The sequence below is a fragment of the Malaclemys terrapin genome, chromosome 16, assembly GCF_027887155.1.
Source record: "Malaclemys terrapin pileata isolate rMalTer1 chromosome 16, rMalTer1.hap1, whole genome shotgun sequence".
NCBI lineage: Eukaryota > Metazoa > Chordata > Testudines > Emydidae > Malaclemys > Malaclemys terrapin.
Genome location: NC_071520.1, coordinates 26,406,131 through 26,425,553, shown reverse-complemented (window position 1 = coordinate 26,425,553; position 19,423 = coordinate 26,406,131). Strand labels below are relative to the sequence as shown.

The following is a 19,423-nucleotide window of genomic DNA, read 5'->3' as shown; positions in this document are numbered from 1 at the left end:
CCAACTTGTCATTTGCAGATTCAGTGATTTTTTTTTTTGTTTAAGGTGATTAACATTTTTATCAAATAGCATAGGGCCAAAAACTGATCCCTGTGGAACCTCACTAGAACCAGAGCTGTTCAGTGATGATTCCCCATTGACAGTTACAGGGAGACCTGCCCCTTTTAATGTGTGCCATGTTAATGTTATATCATGATGGTACCATGAGACATTTTGATGAAACTAAGTCAAATGCCTTAGAGAAGTCTTAATATATTAGATCAGTTACCTTTAATTCCTCTAAAAGAGACAGATCCGCTCTATTTTCTGTAAACCCATGTTGATTGGCATTTTTATGTTACATTTAGTTAAGCCCTATATCAGTTGCTCCATTGTTGTCCCTGGGATTGATGATAGACTAACAGGACTAATTACCTGGGTCATCCTGTTTTCTCTTTAAGTAATGGGAACAACCTTAGTTTTGTTCCAGACTTCTGGAACATCCCCACTGACTGAAGACTTATTGAAAAAGTCAGGATTAGTGGTTCAGCAAGCTTCTCAATCAGCTCTTGGATGCAAGTTATCTGGACCAACTGATTTTGAAGTGTCTGACTTTAGCAGGTGCTGTTTAATATCCTCCTGAGAAACTTTCCACTCCATTAGTATCATATGTACTTGTCCATTACTAGAAGGAAGTGGTAGAAGTATTCAGTAAATATTTTTGTATTTAGGAAAAAACACAAATATTTACTGAATACTTCTACCACTTCCTTCTAGTAATGGACCAGTACCAATAAGATTTTTTTATTCTTAATTAAGGATGTTGGCCCTAGGTTTCTTGCTGTAGCCCACTGGTTTCCTTATCAATTTTCTACTGTGATTTATATTCATTACTGTTAACTTCCCCTTTCATTTATTATATATTTTAAGTAGCTGCCTTCACTCTATACTACTTGTGAACAACAGTAGATGCAAGATAGGCTTGAGGCAACACCACTGTTTCAACAAAAGGCTTTAGATAATGTAAGGAAGTGATTTTAGAAGGGGGTTGGCTACATCAGGATAGCATTGAAGCTTATTACTGTCATGGGGTGGCTTCTTGTTCCTTGTGTATGTAAGCATACTCATTTTGTCATTCACAAGGTGGTACTCAAGTATATCATTACTGTGCTCAATCTTGTTACATCACTAAAGTGTGCAGTGAGTGCTTGAGTAAAAGTGAGTGTTACAGGTCAGGGTTGTGCACACCTGGCTAAATCTAGGGGGTGCATGAAATTCCTTTATACAGCTGCTCAAAAGCATGCAGTCTGGCCATTCTAACCCCCACAGGGCATTAATTAAAAAAAAAAAGGAATTCTATGCTTTGATTAAGTCAGTATAAAGGGGATAGTGAATAGTTAATAAAAAAAAGACATAAGACTGACCCCAGACCACTTACAAACCTTTATTAAATTCTCAGCCATTGTTCAGAATGGAAGTAATGCATATGCTACATTCCCCTACATTAACTTACCAACTGAACAAGAACTTTAGAAAGTTCTAAAAAAAAAAAAAAAAATAAAGGCAGAGTTTTGCTCCCTTCTGAAATAAGCAGTAATGTTTGTTAAAGATTCTCTGTAAACTGCATATTTTATTTTGAATTGTACCAAACATCAGCAGCTGTTTTTATAGTTCCTGTTATTTAGAAGTATTGACAAATTTGCTAATTTAGCCAATATCCAGCTTGTGCATAAAGTTTTGGAGTAGTTTTCTTTAAGAATGATAGGGGGTTGTGCAATAAAGATTCCAGGGTTGTTTTTGGCTGGTTATTTTAAAGAATTAAGTAGAATATGGTAAGCTAGGCACATAGGTTGTCTTCCATTTCCAACTCTTACCACCTCTATTATGGAGTACTGTAATTGAATTGCAGCACTTGAGTCTACTTTTTTTTAAAAAAAAAAAAAGCTCAAAGCTCCATTTCTGTTAAATTAGAGTATCAGTGCTAAAGCTAGCTTCTCACACACCATCCATAAAAGATGTGAATCTAGCTTAAAAGTATCTTTCCTGCATTTATGCCCTCACTTCAGCATCTTGTACTTTTATCAAAATAATACAGAAATCCCACTGTAAGTCCTGGCTCTAGACCACATTCTAGGCCCAAGTAGGTGTGGGAGGCAGTATACCTCCAACTATCTACTGTACAGAAAACCAAGAGTATTTTTAATGTACTAATTTCTCCAGTTGCCAAAAAAAAAAAAAAAAAACACAATCTACCTTCTCAAACTAGGTGAACACTGGGAATTGAATAGTGGGTTGTACAGAAAGTTGAAAGATACCCAGGTATATTAAAACCCACTATGCAATGTTAGTTTTTGTGCAACACCATTTGCCCAGTAAAATTCAACTCAGATTAAAGTTGTCACAGGATAATGTTAAAGGCATTTCAATAACTGCCATTAGATCTCACCCTTAAAAAAGAGTGGTTATACTGTTAAGTATCTAGCCCTAAAACAGATTACAGCAAAGGTCATGGGCAATACTGGCTTCCTACTACACTTCATTATTTCCCTCAAAACCTACTTTCACTGAGCTGGGGGACCCTTTAAGGGAAGTTTTTGAATTCTAAAGGAACAACTATTGCCCCTGATGGTGGTTTGATAGTATCTAGGAACTGGCCTGAATAACCTATTTCACAGGGGTCAACCGAGAGGCAATTTTGTTCACTACCCTAGTCTTGATTCAAAACACTAAACTACAATTCTTCTTAATCCTGTTTTTCCTTCCTTACGCTCAACCCATTGCCACCCCAGAAAAGCTAATGGGTTAAGGTTTGTAATACTATAACCCCCAAAAGTTAGCATCTACTAGTTTCACTATAATTGATCTGTATTCACATTAAGTTCCTAGTACATGGAATACAGTCTTTGCAAAATATAGATTATAGGTTTGAATGAATTTGGGACCACTGAAGTTAACACCTGTACCCTCTAACTACATTTTATTTTTAAACTCAACATTGAGTAATTAGCATTTGGCTGCCATTAAACAGAGCTATGTAGGAATACGCAATTCACTTTGATAAAGAATGTGAAAGGACAGTACACAATATATATGTAATGAGACCGACATTCTGAATGAAGCAATAAGCATGAAAATAGATTAGCTGTACCTGCATAGAAACACTTATGTAATGGCAGTGCTTTCTACAATCTTGTTTTATTGACTGTTTTGACACTCTTGGGCAAGAGTGTCAGAACAGTTACATTCTATTAAGAGTAATATTTAATATATTAAAGTTTAATTGGTGCTTATGCATTGCTCCTAATGAACCAGACTATAATCATCCAATAAGGTGGTCATGGTAAAGCAGTTTTCCGCTGACTATACTGGACCCTTCACCAAATTTATGATTAAGGTGGTGGTGTTCAGAAGAGAGCAATAAGTGATGCTAGATCTGCTGTAAACAGTTGGACTTAAACAGTTCGTGGCTTTATAAGGTAACTCAGGCAGCTCCTGCAGTACACATGTTGCCAAATTGCAATTTTAATTATGTCAGAGGAAAGTGTTTCAAATGCTGCTGTAGCCTGCTGTTCAAAATGTTTGATTCATATTGAAACTGTTTGACATAACAAGCTTCATCAGTCCTGCCCCCAGAAATACGGGAACTTGGGGTGGCTATAAAACATATTTTTGGTCTTAAGATTTAAATACATGCACTGCTCGTACAACATACTGTCTACAGATGGGACACTCACTCATTCTTTTGCCGCACTTTGTGCAAGTGACCATGTGACCACATTCCAGAAGAACACAGTCAATTACTGCATCCATGCAGATCCTACACAGATTATCATCGTTCTCAGTCAGTTGCATCTTCTCTCCCTCTGCAAAGCAACAGACGGGGTTAAGATTTAGAGAGATTCAGGCCATGGCAAAAGCAGTTAAATTCTATCCCAGACATGTAGGAAACTAAGCCAACTCATTTCAGCACCACTTCATTTTCATCTGCATTTACAGTAAAGCTACTGGTAAAATAAAGCTTTAGTTTACAACCATTATAAACTGAGTAAGATTAAGCCAACTGATGCAGAGTATGGTTTTGTCCTATATTTAGGATCAAATAACTCTGTCACACAGTCCAGTGAAGAGAGTACTGGACTAGGATTCAAATACAGGTATCATCCCACCTCTGGGCCCTATTAGTTTCATCATTTGTCAAACATGGATAACAATACTTACCTCCCTCTTTGTAAAGGACTTTGATCACTACAGATATGTATGCGATATTATTAACAGGGCCAAATACAACCTTACAAAAATTGCTATTGGGACACAAGACTTATGAATCTTATAGCCAAATGACACATTTAGTAACTACGTAGAATTAAAGGGCAGCCATGTTGTATGATGGAAAGTAGATCTGGGTATTAATCTTTCACATTTTGTAAGATGTTAAACAGGAAAAAAATCTTGAAGTTTACATTTAACTGTCCCAAAATGATGCTGTAACTGTTTGAGTGGCAGAATTGTGACAATTTAACTCAGTTGTGCTTTAGTTTAGGAACATAGTGCAGCCATATTTGTTAAAATGCTAATTTTAGGAAAGACACCAGAAACTTGATAAGAAAACCATCACTTGTCCCAGCAATGGCATCACAGCTACTCCATAGAGAGACTGGTCCCCTGGCAGAGGGATTTTTGCCAGTGTAGCTTTTAATCGCTGAAAAGTAGTAACATCACTAAAAAGTAAGAGTTCTCTTCTGAAAGATTTTTTTCTGTGCCAAAAAACCCCCACTAACACTTAGTTTACACCCCCATGCCTTTCACGGGGGTTTCACAATTTCATTTTCTCTAATGGGTTGGTTTTCATTAGTTGTTACCAATTTAACTACTATGAGGAAAGCAGAAGTGAGAGTGATCAAGTTTATTTAGCTTCAGCAAAAGTCACCAGAACAGCACAATCTTATGAACCAATACCCCATACTGATCAACAGTGCAACTCACATGCCAGATCTAGTACAGCTTCAGCTATTCTGGACACAGCTAGTACAGCTAATAGCTTTCCATTGTTGCAGCTGACAAAAGCACTCAATACCCATTGTCAAAGCCAATCACTAGAGAACAAGAGTTGGTTTTAAGGAAAAAAGAACTAAACACTTACGTGTCCTGTGATTTTCCTCACTCTCTCTGTACAGCCTGCTCACTTTCTCCACAAGTTCCCATTTTTCGCAGCATCCTGAATAGTTGACAAAATTTCGAGCAAGTATTTCCTTCAGCTGTCGAACACTCAACCCTTCAATATCTTCCAGACTTGAAATATCAGACAATGATGCTCTTGCTCGCTTTCTGGACATGCTAGGGGTCTGAAACACACCAATTATTTCTTATGCTTTTAACTTTAAGTCACCAAAAAAAATTACTGTTCTAAGTTTAGCTAATCCCTTCTATAGTTTAAAGAATTTACCAATTTTTTTTAACAATATTTTCAAATATTGATAACGTAGCACTACAGCCTAGTTCACTCAAACTAAATTAACAGCGTGAAGGCCCTATATGTTTTTTTTTGTCAGATGCCAAATAGGTCTAGTTTACGCTTTAGGTGGCTCATATGTCTCACCTGCTCTTCTGCGTCGTCGTCGTCTTCTTCTTCTTCATTATTTGAAGAAGGCATTCCACTTTGTCCCTGCATATACAATGAATCAGATCATAACAACCACCCCCTCTGGTACAGTAAGGAAAATGCTTTAAACAGGTCACAGATGACACACATTGGAAAGCTTATGCTAAAGTTAGCCATTACAGTTTTAAGTGATCATAGTCTTGTCCCAATTACCCATGTTCTTCCATTTTCAAGCGCAGGATGTAAAAGACCCTACACCCGCCCATTAAAAAAAAAAAAGTGTAGCAGACAGCATTTTTATAAGTTCATTGTAAGACCACAACTACTGGTACTGTACCTGTACAGGTGTTCCATTTTCTGTGCTTTCTCTTCTATTTGTAAGTTCTTGAGAGGATGACACTGATACAGACAGAGAAAATGGATGTGTAAAAAAACTAGAAGTCTGTGACCTTGAAGAATGCAAGCTACTAGTGTCTGTATCCTCAGAACCTAATCCATGATGGCAGAGTACAAGATCCACCAAGTCTTCCTTTTCTCGACAAGTATCTGTTGGTATGTTTCTAAGGATCAGATACTGACGCAGATCCTTGACTTTCAATCGCATTAACTGAGGCCGCTGAAATGCAGTCTCTTGTAACAAGTGACAAGTAGAACATCTTCTGAGATTTTCTTGTAAGACTGAACAAACTGAGCAAAAATCCTTCTTGCAGTCACAACACACATGCTAAATAGGAAGACAAAAAAAGCCATTAAACTGTATGTCAGATATTCACAGGAGTAGAAAATAAATCTATTTGCTATTTCCTTCACACACACCCCTCCATCACCCACTGCTATTCTTATGCTTTCAGCTGACAATCTTAGTATGTGTTTTCTGACATGTCTATGAAACTGGCCTATCAAACAGTTTTGCAAGTATTCTCCAGAGCATTTGTAGGGCTAGTACATTCATCAAGACATTTAATCAATTTTAACAAGGCAACACTTAAAGTGTGTATTTAAGTTGTAGTTAACTCAAAAGGACACCCACTTGAAATCTAGTCAGTTTCAAAGTGAGTTGCAAGTAATTTCAAGCACTATACCTGCCACCAAGTCTGTTTCTATTTTCTGGGGAAATTTTTAGTGTTTTTCTCTCTCACACATAAGGGAAATCTGACCACAGAGGAGAAAGTATGGTTATACACAAGGTGCTGGCAAATGTGCCATGTTAAACAAAAAAAACCCACATATTTCAGGTTTAGTGATCTTATTACTGTAAGAATTAATGGCTAAGAGCAATTTCAACAAGTCTGATATAAAGTGAGTGTCCTTTTAAAATGTTTTCCTACTCTCAGCAAAAGAATCATCCTCCCCCAGTACTAACTGTGCAAAGCCATGCAGACCATCCATCCCCTCTACTTTATAGATTTCAACTGATGTATCTGAAGTTAGAGGAACCAGACAGCTGTTGAAGGTAGCTTTTTACTTCCAGACTATAGACCCAAGGTATACGCCCACAACAACTGCATATACTAGAAAGTGGCAGGGTCGCAAAGCAAACAATTTGGAGAATAGTCGCTCTGTGGTTGGAAACCTTTGTCCTTCATGATACTGCTGCTGCAAATTCTGATTGTAAGACTGCATACAAGGCATCCTCTTTCTGGGATGACATGACAGTGTACACAATTCCACAGGTCTCATCTTGACTAGAGATGTTTTTGAAAACATTAGCCAACATATTCTAAAACATTTTCCCTTTCCTAGACAGTGGAGACTACAGGGGCAATGTCACAGAAGACCATGTATAATGACTGCAGTGTAACAGTCATCCAGCACCATTAGAAACACTACTGAAGCCTTGACATATTGTTCCCCTTCCATTCCCAAAGAACTACGTTAAGATATTTAAAATTAAGAGTGTAACCTTGTTAGCTGGGATAAAATTACTAAGACTCAGTTCTGATGATTCAAGATACTAACCAGGTTCTAAGTTGGAATCATGAAGATACCACTTTCTGCACTGTGCTACTAGGATATTAAGTCATGGGAGACAATTATGCCTTCCTCTGAAGTAGTGGCTAGAAGTTGCAGTTCCTAAATAAAATCTCCAGAGAGCTCCTCTGAAAAGATATTGGCTAGGACCCTGATGTTTTAGAAAGACAGTTCAATGGCTAAATAAAATGTAAGCTTTTATTTTGACCCTCAAACAAACAAAAAGCAACACTGTTAAAAGCAGTTACACATCAGAGTAATAAAATAATGTCACTATGGGTATTTCACCTGGGGGGAGGGGAAGAGAACCCCACAAGACTCCACAGCAACAAGTCTTATATCCCTTGTGTAGACATTTTGGCTCAGGCTGGAATGTGGGCTCTGAAGCCTCCCATCCCATCACACCAGAGCCCAAGCAGCTACATGGCTATTTGTAGCATCATAACACAAGCTTAAGTCTGTGTAGACCTGGGCTCTTGAGACTCTCAGCTGTGGATTGGTTTGTTTTTGCCATGTAGACATACCCTGTATTTTTTTCCAGCTTGCAAAAACCTCTCAAGCAAGAATGTGACAAGACTATTTAAGGGACGATATGAACTGTAAAGGACAAGGTAATTTTCTAATTAGACTCCTACGTCCCTTACACTCTAAGTAGAGCCAAACGTTGTATACACTATAATTGAGCTACAAAGCACTACCAATGTATCCATTTCACCCAAAGCCATGTAGGATAACCTCTGTATACAAAAACTAACTACAGACACCACAAACTTTTTTTAAAAAGCTCTTGATTTAAGATTTACTATTTCTAATATGAAAACAGAAGAGTCAATGTCACACACTCAACCCTTCCTGGAGACATGCTAAGGTCTTAGGTTGGCATCTAAACTCATCTCTCCTACCACAAGAAACTACACACCATAGGAAATAATATCTCCCTAGCAAAGAAAAAATCTGTAGGGAAAAAAGACAAAAAATTCTCTTTCCAGATATCACAGGTCAACCCTACAGGAGAATAAATTGTAAGGGACACACCCACAGTGGCAAATAGAAGATGCAGAAGTTAAAGTTCACTTTTCCTGAGTCTTCAGGCTGACAAATCTGAATTACAATTCTTCCAACAGGACGGGGGGGGGAGGAGGAAATGGATGGTCTACAGCAGGGGTGGGCAAACTTTTTGGCCTGGGGGCCACATCGGGGATGCAAAACAGTATGGAGGGCCAGGTAGGGAAGGCTGTGCCTCCCCAGACAGCCTGCCCCCTACCCGCCCCCTCCCACTTCCCGCCTTCTGACTGCCCCCCCCCCGAACCTCCGACCCATCCAACCCCCCCTGCGCCTTGTCCCCTGACCGCCCCCTCCCGGGACCCCCTGCCCCTAACCGCCCCCCTGGGATCCCATCCCCTATCCACTCCCTCCCATAAGCCTCTTTCGGAATGTGGCCCTGCGAACATGGGCGGAGGACTCAGGAGGAGCAGGGGCAACCGGAGAGAAGCAGCGATTTCCCCTTCAAAGCACCGCTTCTCTCTGGCCAGCTGCGCGGCGGCCCAGAGCTCTTCCTGAGTCCTCCAGCCATGTTCCCTGCGCTCCCGCCACCCGCCTGCCCCACTACCCCTGCAGTGCAGCCCCTCCCCCCCACGGGAGGTGTGCCGGTCCTGAGCTGCCCGAGTGCCCGGCCCCATGCCAGGGCACCGTGTGTTCACTGTTAAATCTGCCGTGCCGCCCGGCCGGAGCCAGCCGGGCAGGACGTAGTTTGCCCACCCTCCCTGCGGGGGGAGGGGGGACAGCAGGGGAGGACCAAGGCCGGCCGGGAGCTCGGGGGCCGGGCAGGACGTAGTTTGCCCACCTCTGGTCTAAGGGCAACTCTGATGGTCACTTCAGACACGAGTGAAATGGTTCTGCATTTAACAACTTGGAGGACAGGGATGGTGGGAGCTCTAGCAATTAGCCTCAGATTTCTGAATCCCATTAAAGTTAATGGGAGGGCTCCCAGTGATTTCAGAGGACCCTGAATCAGGCTTAAGTTCTAGACCCTGTTTAGTTTAGAGAACCTGAGGTAAATAGTGGTCCTAATTCAAGAGGTCTATTTGCATACAGGCAGAGGGAATTGGTATAGCCAAGAGTCACATGAGTCCCTTAACACAACTATCTCAACCACCATGATTAGCCTAGATCGATCTCTCCCCATGTTCTTTGGAATTTTAATAAATTAGCCCTAGGAAAGCTTAGATTGAGACATTATGGACCCTTAGCTACTGCTCAGGCACACTGCCACCAAAGGAATGCAGAGTACAGTAGATTTCAAAAAATGGGGAAATCTCTGCCAAGAGATTGATCTGTTGGAAGAATCTCTATTAGATTTTCTGTACATCAGAAACAGCTGGGCTTCAGTTTATTCTAAGTTAGCTGCAGAGAACTGGGCCACTGAGTGGTCAAGATAATGCTGGCCTGCCAAATTGACTCTAATCTTACAGATTACATTATTTTTATATAAATACATAGAACAGTCAGTCATCTATGCGTTGGGTTTTGAAATACATCCATAGTTTAAACAAAATTCCAATCAATTTTATTTGGTAAGTTTTTCATCGACTCACCTGTTTGATTGTAAGTGAAGTGATAGGCTACTGCACTGGTTAGGTTTTCAACTTCCTAACCAACCTCATTCCTCTGACACAGGGCTAAGACTGCAATTAAGTTCACTTGGTTTCTAAGGAAAATGCTACAATACTAATTGTGAATTTGAAGCTTTTGTGTTGCTCAGCCTCTCCATCACTCAGTTGTTCAGCAATTTTGTTGGTTATTATTTTGAACAAGCAATATAGGAAAACTAATCCTGTCTGACATCAACTTCCTCTGTGACCTTGAACAAATAATTAAAACCCCTTCACCTGGTGCCTCAGTTTTACTATCTGTAAAAGGGGGGAATGCTTCTCTCCTGACAGGTCTACAGATTAGTTAGTGTTAGCAAAGCATTATTTAATAAGTTATACTCACCTTTTTCCTAAAAACTGAAAATGAAAGCCCACAGGCTTTGCAGACTATATTGGCTCCTGAAGATGGATATGCTGAGAAGTCTGTATTTGGTGCAAATCTGAATGGGCCAGTACCTCCCCCAAATCCTGGCTGTTGGCCACGGACAGCTCCGGTACCCATGACTTCATTCAGCAACCCACAGCAGGAAGCCCACATGGATGTGGCTCCCGCCTGAAAACAGTAAAGGCAAAAAGGAAACTTAACTCCATTTTAAGATTCTTACCTGTGCATAACTTGTTATTGAAGAGATGCTTCATTCTGTTACACCATCATCCCACTAGTGCTGAGTATGAATTCCCAGAGTACTAGTAACTTAACACAGTAATAACTCTTAGAATGGTCTTAGTCCTGTGCTTCCCAACTGGGGTCTGAACAGTTAAAATAAGCAAAGGGCCTCTTTTGAGAGCAGTTTGGTGGGAGGCATTGCACAAGCAGGCAGGGTAGAGAACTTGAAAAGGTAATGTTTTAGGAGAGTGGATCAGTGAAAGAAACAGACCAAGGATCAGTCAGCAAAGACACAGGAACCCACAAGGAAGACTGGCAGTTAGTGAGCAGAAACACTCGAAGGATGAGAGAAAGAAACCAGCAAATCAGGCCATAGCCAACAGCACAGGCTCAGCAAAGAATCTGCCGCTGGAAATGGAGAAAGGTGATTTTGTGGAAGCAGATTACACCCAGACAAGAATACCCGACGCGTGGGGTTTCTGCATTTGAGAGCAGAGGCACTGGAGCTACCGGTAGCCTCTAGGCGACAAAACCACATTAGTTTCTATTTGGTTCACGTCTGAAATATATTTAGAGCCAAAAAGGTTAGAATCTTATCTTAAAGGGACAACTGAAATTCTGTTGAAAGTGATAGCCTAACTTCTCGCAGCAGCAAGTATGCAAGTAAGTTTTTCCAAGTCCTTTCAGTAAGTGCAATATTGTTTTACTTGTATTAGGCATCTCTAAAATTGCTATTATAAACAGATCTGAATACACACTGACCATGTTTTAATTTTAAAAATCAAGCTGGAGCACCCAAAAAGCATTCACTTTTGAAATACGCACATTTCAAGTATGAATTACTCGTTATCCTTGGAAATATTTTATATTGGAGTCTCTTGCAAGGGGGAGGGCAATCCGCTGTAATACATATTCTACTTAAAATCTACACTTATAGGAGGCAGCTACATTTAAGATTCAGACAGACAGACTGTGCAAGTCCAATTACAGTTTTTAGTTAGACTCAAAAATGATTACACAAAGAAAAAAAGAAAGATGTGTTCCTCAATCAGGCCAGCACCACAGTTCCTTCCTTCTTGGAAGGAAAACAGAGTGATGTGACTGAAGGATTTATGCACCTTTAAGGAAAACATCAAGCAATGAATTTCAAATTGGTATGTTTAAAGCTAGTTTGTCTTTCAAGCCTTTACCAAAACCACACTGGAATACGCTGAAAAGGGAGAAGATGTCTTACAGCTAAAGAGGAAGAAAATGGAATACATGTATTTGTGATTTCAAAATTAAATGCTAGTGCAGGAAGGAGCCTTTATCAGTTAGGTATGCATGGAACTGCACGAGCATTTTATCTGGAGACTGAAGGATTTCTAACTCACAACTCACATTTTAGCCACTAGCTAGACTTATTTTAAAGTGAATTTATAAACTTATTCTAAAATTAACTGAAAACATTCTGATATTTGTGGTAATTGAATGCAGAATTAAATATATAACATGCAGGAATTTTGTACCCTTCAATATGGTAGGAAACATTCCTCTAATTTTGAGATTTCAGTTTATAAGAGCCCATGGGAAGCTATAAGAAACCCTGTCACACAGTAAAGATATTTTATCTAAATCTTTCCATGAGAAAGACTCAGATAAACTTGAAATTCAACGAGAAATGCCTCTCAGTGATTCTGTACATCTCCAGCCCACACAAACCTTGTGCCTTCACTCTTCCTATAGGAAGTTTTCAACATCTCTAGTTAAATGTGTCACTGAGGTTCTAAACATTGTCAGGGCTAGGACCTTGCGTTCCTTTACAGCTGTACTGCACCTAGCACATTATAGGCATCACCAGAACCAAATATTCTTAGACAATAAATCTACTGAACCCAATCTTGCAAGCACACCATGTGCAGAATTTACACTAGACAGAACAGGAGACCTGCATGTGGAGTGCTCCCAGGACACTACTATAATTTAAAGCTTCCCACACACTCTTCTGAAAAGGAGTTAAAAGATTTTCACCCTGCTACAGGAATACCTGAGAACACTGGATTTTTCAACCCATCTTAAAATTCTTATGTCACAGTGTTTCCTTTAGCAACAAGATCCATTAATCCAAGAACTCCATCTTTTTGTCCCTAAGCAGCCATCACATGTGTCTATTAAAACCTTATGTTCATGCCTGTGTGGGTTAAGTCAGTCACTGTCAGTATATTTTCAAGAATCTTATTTGCAGTGAAAATGGCAATAATCCCTTCTAAAGTGTTGGGCAGTAATGATTTAACTACCATATAAAAATCCCTTTAATGTACATTACTAACAGACAAATGTTCCCACTGAGGTACATAATCAGACATCCATGCTTGTTTACACATGCTAAGCCAGTCTTCAAAGAGCTACTAATATACAGTCAGCATCTCAGAAACTGACAGTTAAGGAACTTAACTTCTTGTTAACCCAAACCTCAATTTTCTACATTTAATACCAAAAGAATGTAGATTAACCAATACTCATTTTCCTGTGCAAATTTCAAGTTGTCCCTGACCATCCTAGTTTTACTAGACAAGAATGAGTTGTGCTGAGATTTTTTTTTTTTTTTTAAAGCAACCCACAAGATATACACTTTTTAATCTACAAGGACTAAAACACTTGTTACAAACACTTAATTATTTCTGTAATAGACATGCGAGACGCTGACAAAGATAACATTAAACAAATTGAAATTTAAAAGCCACAACTTCCAGCCCAGCTTAACTGGAAAAATGGACCTGAAAGGTAACTGATCAGATCAAAGGAAGAAGATGCCCCAATTATCAGAAGAAAGGATTGTGCATGTTGAACTCCAAGTGAGCTAAAAATCAGGTTTGGGCCAAAGTTAGCAATTGGCAATGACCTCACTTGTTTGTTAAAGGATATACTCTTGAGCTGATCACTGCTAATACTTGCTGCACCAAGTTAGAGCCAACCAACACTGGTCTAAGCACCCCCAGGCTTAGCTCTTCTGTAATTTTTTTTTATCAAATGATTATAAATGTTTTGTTACTATTTGAATGCAGTATATTGCTTACTATTTAGGGTTTTAGGCATGTTTAGCGCAATTGTATAAGTACCATTTGGCCTGAGGAGCTAATGAAGGAATTTATAGTTAATGTCTAGTATTATCTTCTATTAATGATAATAATTCCAACATGTATGAAAGCCATGGTTCAAAACACTGTTATACCAACATAATTAAAAGGACACTGTTAAGTAGTTACAGCCAAATAATTAGGGGGATGGAAGGAAGGGTGTGGGTTTTTTGTTTTTGTTTTTTTTAAATGTATGAAATTACTGGGGGAGGAAGGGAGGAATAAAACATCCTCCTGTAGAGAATTTGAACACTACAGTTTGTGTTAGCACATAGCAACAGGATAGTGAAACTGTCATTTAGTTCTGGTTGTACCTTCAGTGAAACTGGCCCAGAGCAGGCTCGCCTCTCCTTCACCCTCCAGCAGATAAGGCCAGAAGGGACGTTCTGATCATCCATTCTAGTCTGACCTCCTGCATAACACAGGCCACCAGATTTATTTCAATTATTTCCTGTTTGAACTAGATACAGCAGCTCCTAAACTTTAGTGGTTCAGGTGCCACCTTCTTAGAGAAATGAATGGATGGAACAATCAAGCTCAAATACTAACAGTGCATGAACAACAATTTGGGAACCCCTGAACTTAAAGCATCTCTTAGAAAAACCTTAAATCTTGATTTTAAGATTTCCAGTGATGGGGAATCCACCACAGGCCTTGGTAAGTTTTAATGTCCACGCTGTGTTACATGCAAGACCTAACCAAATAAGAGTAAACAAACAAACAAAAAAATCAAATTTAATTTGACCAGTATTTAAAACTTGGGTTAAAAAAAGCAGATAGAATTTTCTCTTGACTGATTACCTTTAATAAGGAACTACTTGCATGTTTCTGTAAATATGGTATAAAACTGATCAAAGTTTTGTTTTTTTAATATTTAAGAATGAACTATACATAAGAGAAGATGAGGAAGAACAGAGAGGGCATTTGGTTGGTTGAACAAATGGGTGGTTCGTTGGGTGGCAACAGCCCAAGGAAAGATAAGGATGGCAATGATGAAGAGTAGCAACAATCAGGCTACCAACTAGTTAAACATCTGTTTTTCTATGTTTATCTATCCAATAGGCTGTAGCAGCTCTCCACACACCATTATCAATACTGGGTATATATTTAGGAAAAATATATTTTGTTTCTCTTATGTACCAATCATGGATTACTTTAAAATAAGCACTGATAAAAAAAAATAAGTGTTGATTCGCTTTTATTTTGTATGCTTGTTTGGCCACTTTTAATTGAAAATCCAAAATATATATTGCATGAAGTCTTTCCATAACCCGTCTAATCAACAGCTGATTCTTTGTGCAGAATCAATGTTGTGAAAAGGTAACTAAACCACACATACTGTAGAGAATGTCTGAAAGTTTTGGCCACCCTGTTTAAGAATGAGACCATGCCAAAAGTAAGTAAGATGTATACAAAAATAACTTACTAACTTTACTAGGTAGCATCTCCTTATCCTCCTTTCAACCAGAGCCCTTAACTATCTCCTTCATGCCCAATTTTTTTCTTTACAGGACTTGTGCTCCATTTTATTATATTATATTATTATTATTATTTATATAGGAGGCCTAAAGACAGTTTTCAGGTTGTTTTTTCTATATGTAAGTTCTGTCCTAATTAGAAGTTTATAAAACGTGACATCATAAGAGTCAAGAAGTGACAGTGAAGCAGGGTGAGAAGGGATTATTAGTCCTGATTTAAAACTTGTGTTTTTGTTATCAATATAACTTCAATAGCTAACTTTGTGAATAATAGAAGCCTTTGCTAATGATTCAGCACCTTTGTGCACTCAAGGCATTACACTTTCACAAAACAGATTCCCAAGACTTCCAGACATATTCAGTCTGATCATCCCTAGTTGGAGGATCTCTGGGATTTCTAAATGTTGTGTGTATGTAAAAATGGGGGGGGGGGGGCTGAAAGACTGTTTCAAGACTTCTTTATCCATTAAACACATACCAAAAAGGACAAGCCCAACTTTTTTTTCCAGTGTCCCCCCCCCGCCAGATTCCCTTACAGTTCAAATTTAATGAATTGCAGATTCTATACTGTGCCCTAATGCCCACCACCACATCTACCTTGCACAAATACATGTGAATGCTCTGATCCATAAAGAAGTTGTACTAAATCTTGGAGCATATGCCAGATCATGACACCAGGATCTGGTGCAACCCAAGATCTATGAACATTCACCAAATTCAGGAGGCAAGCAGCTAGTACTAAAGAGCCCTATAGCAAGACAAGGTCTCAAGATCATCATTAAAAGCAGGTCCATTTACAATCTGTAAGCCCTGAACAGCTCCTGCTAGGGTTCTCAAACTTTTGTACTGGTGACCCCTTTCACATAGCAAGCGTCTGAAGTGGTGGAAGTTCCAGCTCACAACCCCCCATGTAATAACCTCGTGACCCCCTGAGGGGTCCCGACCCCCAGTTTGAGAACCCTTGAGCTAGTGGATGGTATCTGGCAGAGCAGCTTGCCTCTCCTCCAGGTCCTGTAGGGCAGGTGAAGAGGTCAGATCAAGCTAGCCCTTGAGGGTATGTCCATACTGCACTATCAACTCGTGTCTGGTCTTACGGGCCGTGTCCAAGCACATGCCTGAGCAGCCACACTGCACTGTCAACAACTGCTGGACCTGGGTCTCACAGCCCGACTAATGCGTCCATACAGCCCTACCCACCCCTTCTGCCCCGGCTGTGCGGCTTCAGCCGCAGCCAAACTGCGCAATGACCCGGCTCCAGCCCGAGTCACACCAAGACTCGGGCCCGGACCCTCCCCACTGGCAAGGTGCCAGCGGCGGGATCCGGAGCGCTTGCAGCGCTGACCCGAGCCCGGCAGAGCGGCGCGGGCCCGAGTGGGAGCCTGGACGTGCTCGCAGCAGAGGTGCCAGGTCAGCCGGGCCCTGGGAGAGGCGGGCGGAGTCTCCCCACTACCAGCCCCCCCGTGGGCTCGGCTCGGCTCACGGGCTGCCAAGTCACGGGGGCTTCTTAGCCTAGCGCCAGGCGGGGCGGGGGGGGCAGCGGGCTGGGCACTGGCGCAGGAGCCCGCCACTCCCCGCCAGGGGGACCCAACCCTGTCGGCTCCCCCAGCGCTTCCCATGGCCCGGGGACCCCCACTCACCTTCATGGCCGCTCCCGCCTCGCCTCCTCCACGGGGGACGGCGAGCCCAGCGCCTTCACATCCCGCAGGGCCCCGCCCTGCGCGGCGTCCGGAGCGCCGCCTCACGGAGGGCGGGCCAGGCCGCCGCCGCCTCCCACCCCCATTGGTCGCCCCTCAGCCAATGAGAGTGAGAATGTCCAGCGGACTCTCCAATCGGAGAGGGCGCATCCATTCCATGGGGAGGGGGACGAGTCCATTCAAGGGGGGGTTGTGAGAGTGAATGTTAGTCCCCTCCCGCAGGGAGGAGCTGGGCCGGGCGGGGCAGAGCGGGGCTCGGCTCAGGGGCGATCCCAGCTGAGGGGCCAAGCCTCGGGGGCGCCCCCATCGCTGCAGCACCTGACGGGACAGTGCGGGAGATCGTCCCTGGACCGGCCCGGACCCGAACCGCCCCGGACACCCCACCTGGGCCCGTCTCTAGACCGGACCCGATCCGAACCGATCTCCCACCGGCCCGGACACCCCGTGTGGGTCCGTCTCTCTAACAGAGCGGAACCGACTTCCCAATGCCCCGGGCACCCCGCCGGAGCCCATCTCCACTATAGACCGGAATCAACCCCCCGATCCCCCACATTGCCCCATCTCTATTATGGACCGAAAACAACCTTCCCTGCCGCCCCGGACATCATGCCTGGCCCCATCTCGATACTGGACCAGAATCCACCATGCCCGCCACCCTAGATGCCATGCCTGGCCCCATCTCTGTAGGACCAGAACTGACCTCCCCTGCCAGCCCAGACACCACGCCTGCCCCCCTTTCTATAACGGACCTCCCAATGCCCCAGACACCACACCTGGACCTGTCTCTATAAAAGACTGGAAACAACCTCTCAATGCCACGCCTGCCCCATCTCTGTAACAGATTGGAACCTCTTCCCCCACTCCCAATGCCCTAGACTTCAGGCCTGGATCCATCTTTGTAATTGACCAGAACCAACTTCACCCACTTCCAATGCCCCAGAAGTCATGTCTAGCCGATCTCAGTAATGGACAAGTACCAACCTTATCCCTGATCCAGATGCCCCAGATGTCAAGCCTGGCTCCATCTCTGCAAAGGACCTTTATCAACCTCCTCTTGATCCCAATATCTTGAATTATGCCTGTCCTCATCTGTATAATGGACATGGACCAACCTGGCCCATTTCTAATCCTGACATACGATATTTTTCCCCCAGGATAGACTATAAAGAGTTATAAGTCTGTGAGCAGCCTTCAGAGAAGTGATATCCCTGCTCCATCCTGATGAGAACAACCTCCATGAAAACAGGAGATCACAACATGCCATGCACCACTTTTAACAAATGACCTATAGAGGCAATGGATCACAGCATATCATGCTCCATTTTGACCTAATCTGCCTTTCATCTATCTACCTATAGTATTTCTAAGGTGCACCTTGACACCTAAGCTTGACTCTACTGTAGCAAGGAAAATTCTATACAACCCCCTCATCCCATGTTAATGGAACATATTGATTAAGAATGAATATGCTCAGAAATCTGGAAATCCACAACAAATGTTTTCACAGCAAATGCACATATACAGTAAAGCATAAAGTTAACAGCTGATACAGAAATACAGAATATTATATAAACTGAAGGGGACAAAGTATAATTGCTGTGCAACTATAATTTATTCTTCTGACCTTTGAACAACAAATTCTCCACTACAACATTGTTTTATTTGCAGCGAATGCATAAAATAATGCAGTGTTCTCTGAATTTTTGGCTCTGTTGAGACATAATCAATTGTTTTTTATTTTGGAACAGGTATGCAGCAAAATGCAAAGTGATTAAAGAAAGAGTAAAAAAACAATAAAAAAAACGAGGAAGTGAAAACAGAATATCAACATCTGGAGTTAGTAAGAGAGGCAGGAGGACAGGTAAAACCATCCTCACTCAGTATCCTAGCTATGCTGTAACAAAGTGTGACTTTTTCATCTTGAGTTAATATAAAGGGAATAGAGGGTCATAAGGAAAACAGTTAATAAAAAGCATGCATTCAAATTCTCTTTCATAAATGCAGGAATGCAAACAGCTCTCTGAAGCCAACTGGGATGTAATCAAGAATCCCTAGTTATTTAAATTTTCATAATACAATCAATCTAGTGTTTAAACACATTTTGGCAAGTAAAGAATGCTTCCACGAAAGGATATTGATGAAAGAATGGTAGGATATTACCTGTTCAGACAAGCTCAGAGGTCTCGTCTGTCACAAAGAGAAAGTGAAAGTGCGTCAACAGCAATGCATCATCTAAGGAGGAACATTTATAATCTTCTGGAGAATTAAGGTGCCCCCTATGCTGAAGTGGGATTTTTTAATATGTTTATGAATCCTACACATTCCTTG

At 41.5% G+C, this 19,423-nt stretch overlaps 1 protein-coding gene across 2 annotated transcripts; it reads right to left on the bottom strand.

The window, feature by feature from the left end:
* Positions 1 to 1,403: 1,403 nt before the first annotated feature.
* On the bottom strand, positions 1,404 to 17,131 carry RNF34 (ring finger protein 34). 2 transcript variants are annotated; one of them, XM_054006663.1, is made up of 6 exons: positions 17,039 to 17,131; positions 10,544 to 10,753; positions 5,916 to 6,302; positions 5,576 to 5,641; positions 5,120 to 5,321; positions 1,404 to 3,842 (listed from the first exon to the last, which is right to left on the bottom strand). In XM_054006663.1, exons 1-6 carry the CDS (start codon positions 17,042 to 17,044, stop codon positions 3,655 to 3,657), a joined length of 1,059 nt encoding a protein of 352 aa, XP_053862638.1. In that variant the 5' UTR covers positions 17,045 to 17,131; the 3' UTR covers positions 1,404 to 3,654. The 2 variants fall into 2 exon arrangements, with proteins under 2 accessions (XP_053862638.1, XP_053862639.1); XM_054006664.1 differs by lacking the exon at positions 10,544 to 10,753.
* Positions 17,132 to 19,423: the final 2,292 nt, after the last annotated feature.

Coding starts and splice junctions, on each gene's coding strand:
- RNF34 (XM_054006663.1), bottom strand. Junction 5,322..5,575: donor ACGACGACGCAGAAGAGCAG/GTGAGACATATG, acceptor GGTGTGTTTCAG/ACCCCTAGCATGTCCAGAAA. Junction 3,843..5,119: donor TGAGGAAAATCACAGGACAC/GTAAGTGTTTAG, acceptor GTTGCTTTGCAG/AGGGAGAGAAGATGCAACTG.